This window comes from Pongo pygmaeus, chromosome 7 (genome assembly GCF_028885625.2).
Source record: "Pongo pygmaeus isolate AG05252 chromosome 7, NHGRI_mPonPyg2-v2.0_pri, whole genome shotgun sequence".
Lineage (NCBI taxonomy): Eukaryota > Metazoa > Chordata > Mammalia > Primates > Hominidae > Pongo > Pongo pygmaeus.
The window spans coordinates 59,368,838-59,372,281 of record NC_072380.2 but is presented as its reverse complement, the minus strand read 5'-3'; the positions used below and the strand labels follow the sequence as shown (position 1 = coordinate 59,372,281).

The following is a 3,444-nucleotide window of genomic DNA, read 5'->3' as shown; positions in this document are numbered from 1 at the left end:
TATTTTTAATTTAAAATAATAAATGGGTCTGACCAGAAATGCCTGCCTCAAATTGCAGGACACATGACAAAGCCCATCCTTACTTAAGACATTTTCAGTGTGCGATGGGTCTACCGGGATGTAACCCCATCGTGAGTCGAGGCCCATCTGCACCCTGCTATAGCTACTAGTAGATCTTACCTGTTTCCCAAAAAGGACCCAACTATTTTAGGTTCAAGGCACTTTTTTGGAATATTTAACAGGGAAAGAGCCTAGAACTAAAAACAGGTCTAACGCAAGATGCCGCCACACGATGGCACTGCTTCCGTAGACCTGGAAGAAACGCGGGCGCGGGAGCTGGCGGGGGACGCCCGGGTCTGCGGGGTCGTGGAGTAGCGTCCGGCCAGAGAGCCCGCACCTCGAGGTGCCGGCGGAGGACGCGATGTCGTGACCGCGTCTCCCCCATCTGCTCTGCTTTTGGCGACGGCGTCCCGTCGGCCTTTCGGCCAGGACGCAGCAGCCGCGTCTCTGGGCCTCGACCCCCAGGGCTGGCCGGACCCGGGACCTCCGAGGAGAGCAGCGAGAACCCGCCCGGATTCCCTGAGGCGCCCAAGTGCGGTGTGGGCAGCCCTCCCCGCCTGCCAGGCCGCCGCCTGGGGACCTCACGACGAGGCTGTGGCTGTCCCCACGTCCCGTCCCCTGTGCCTCTTCCCGCATCTGGTCCCACGGTGGAGGCGCGGGGCGAGGGTCTCACGCGCGTGCCCACGGTCGGAGGGCGTCCTTGGACGCGCGGGTCCTCTCCCACGGGTCTCCACCCCCCGCCCTCCGGCGACAGGAGCCGGCCTGGGACGCGCGCGCTGCGGCCAAGTCCTGGTTTTGATTTCACTCCCAGCCCGGAGGAGCGAGGAGGTTCCAAGCCCACAAACAGGAAGAAGAGAAGGCCCTGGAGTGCGGGCAGAGGGAGTGTCATTCCCAGCAGCGCAGCGCGGGCCGGCCCGGGCCGGGGAGGGAGCAGCAGCGCGGGCACCCTCCTGCAACGTGGGCTGGGGGGTCCCCAGGGCCGGGGAGGGGACTCCGGGGAGGAGCAGAGAGAGGGCGCGCCCCGGGAACGCTCGGGGCGGCTCCGGGGGGCTCCCAGGGCGCCCCCGCCCCTGCCCCCGCGGCCCCGGGGCGCCCCCGCGGTGCCGGAGTCGGGGCGGGGCATGCACGTCAGCCGGGGCTAGAAAAGGCGGCGGGGCTGGGCCCAGCGAGGTGACAGCCGCGTTTGGACGCAGAGCCCGGCCCGACGCCGCCATGAGCGCCGCGCTCTTCAGCCTGGACGGCCCGGCGCGCGGCGCGCCCTGGCCTGCGGAGCCTGCGCCCTTCTACGAACTGGGCCGAGCGGGCAAGCCGGGCCGCGGGGCCGAGCCGGCGGCCCTAGGCGAGCCAGGCGCCGCCGCCCCCGCCATGTACGACGACGAGAGCGCCATCGACTTCAGCGCCTACATCGACTCCATGGCCGCCGTGCCAACCCTGGAGCTGTGCCACGACGAGCTCTTCGCAGACCTCTTCAACAGCAATCACAAGGCGGCCGGCGCGGGGCCCCTAGAGCTTCTTCCCGGCGGCGCCGCGCGCCCCTTGGGCCCGGGCCCTGCCGCTCCGCGCCCGCTCAAGCGCGAGCCCGACTGGGGCGACGGCGACGCGCCCGGTTCGCTGTTGCCCGCGCAGGTGGCCGCGTGCGCACAGACCGTGGTGAGCCTGGCGGCCGCAGGGCAGCCCACCCCGCCCACGTCGCCGGAGCCGCCGCGCAGCAGCCCCGGGCCGACCCCCGCGCCCGGCCCCGCCCGGGAGAAGAGCGCCGGCAAGAGGGGCCCGGACCGCGGCAGCCCCGAGTACCGGCAGCGGCGCGAGCGCAACAATATCGCCGTGCGCAAGAGCCGCGACAAGGCCAAGCGGCGCAACCAGGAGATGCAGCAGAAGCTGGTGGAGCTGTCGGCCGAGAACGAGAAGCTGCACCAGCGCGTGGAGCAGCTCACGCGGGACCTGGCCGGCCTCAGGCAGTTCTTCAAGCAGCTGCCCAGCCCGCCCTTCCTGCCGGCTACCGGGACAGCAGACTGCCGGTAACGCGCGGCCGGGGCGGGAGAGACTCAGCAACGACCGATACCTCAGACCCGAAGGCCCAGAGCGGAGCGCGCCCTGCCCTGGCGCAGCCAGAGCCGCCGGGTGCCCGCTGCAGTTTCTTGGGACATAGGAGCGCAAAGAAACTACAGCCTGGACTTACCACCACTGAACTGCGAGAGAAGCTAAACGTGTTTATTTTCCCTTAAATTATTTTTGTAATGGTAGCTTTTTCTACATCTTACTCCTGTTGATGCAGCTAAGGTACATTTGTAAAAAGAAAAAACAGACTTTTCAGACAAACCCTTTGTATTGTAGATAAGAGGAAAAGACTGAGCATGCTCACTTTTTTATATTAATTTTTACAGTATTCGTAAGAATAAAGCAGCATTTGAAATCGCCCCTGCTTCCTATATTCGCAGTGACTCCCGCCCGCCGGTGGCGCAGGACCCGGCTCGGGAAGGGTGCGTTCCGGACCCGCAGCCAGCGAGCACCAGGGAGCCCGGGCGCCAGGTGTGTGTGGGCGGGGAGATGGGGCGCAGGCCCCAGCTGCTCAGGAGAGGGTCTGTGTCGCTTTTGAAAGGCACTAAAGGCTCCCTCCTGGCCTTATTTAACTTGCCTAAGCTAGGTGGAGCACGGCTGAGCTCACGTAAGCTAGCAGCTTTCCAGCAGAAGGTGTTCTCCGGAAGAACAACGCAGACCTGGGGAAGGGTTGACTTTTTGGGGGCCCCTGCTGAGAACAGTCCAAGAGCTCCTTAACTGTAGAGGCTGCTGGAGGGGCGAGGGGCAGAACCTCGGGCTGAATCATCTCCCGCTTTCCCAGGACTTTGCTTTCACTTTCCTGTCTTGTGGATAGTCAAGTAGATTTTCAAGTGTTCCAGAAAGGCCAGAATAGTCATGTAGTGGATGAAAAGGGCGGTCACAAAACTGCTTAAGACCAGCTGTCTTGCCAGTAATTGCAATGTTTTAAGATTTAATTAAAAAGCCGCCTGCCTTTAACCCAGGAACACTTGGTATTAGGGCAGCATTTCTTGGTCATGGGCTGCTACATGTATTATGTAGTTAACCATGGCCTGTCATGATTATATTGCTATAAGGAAGGGAACAAAATCTTTATAGTGTCCCAAGATAATTAATCCTTGGTTTAAATCTCTGCCAGTAAAGCAAATAACCGACTGCTCCTTAGTCTGTGATCTTTGCTCTCCGTGCACATTACCCAGCCTAATTAAAACAGGTGTGTGGTGGAGCCAGCTATCCCCACCACCATTCAGCAGACACGATCACACCACTTCAGAGAGCTACACTTTATGGGTAACAGTTTCACCTGTGATACAGTTCCCTAGAACATTTTCCCAAAAGTAGTGAACT

The 3,444-nt window shown here is 62.0% G+C and overlaps 1 protein-coding gene across 1 annotated transcript; it reads left to right on the top strand.

The window, feature by feature from the left end:
• The first annotated feature begins 1,212 nt into the window (after positions 1-1,212).
• Positions 1,213-2,477, top strand: CEBPD (CCAAT enhancer binding protein delta). The gene has a single exon (XM_054498112.2). The coding sequence runs from the start codon at positions 1,273-1,275 to the stop codon at positions 2,080-2,082; it is 810 nt and encodes a 269-aa protein (XP_054354087.1). The 5' UTR covers positions 1,213-1,272; the 3' UTR covers positions 2,083-2,477.
• Positions 2,478-3,444: the final 967 nt, after the last annotated feature.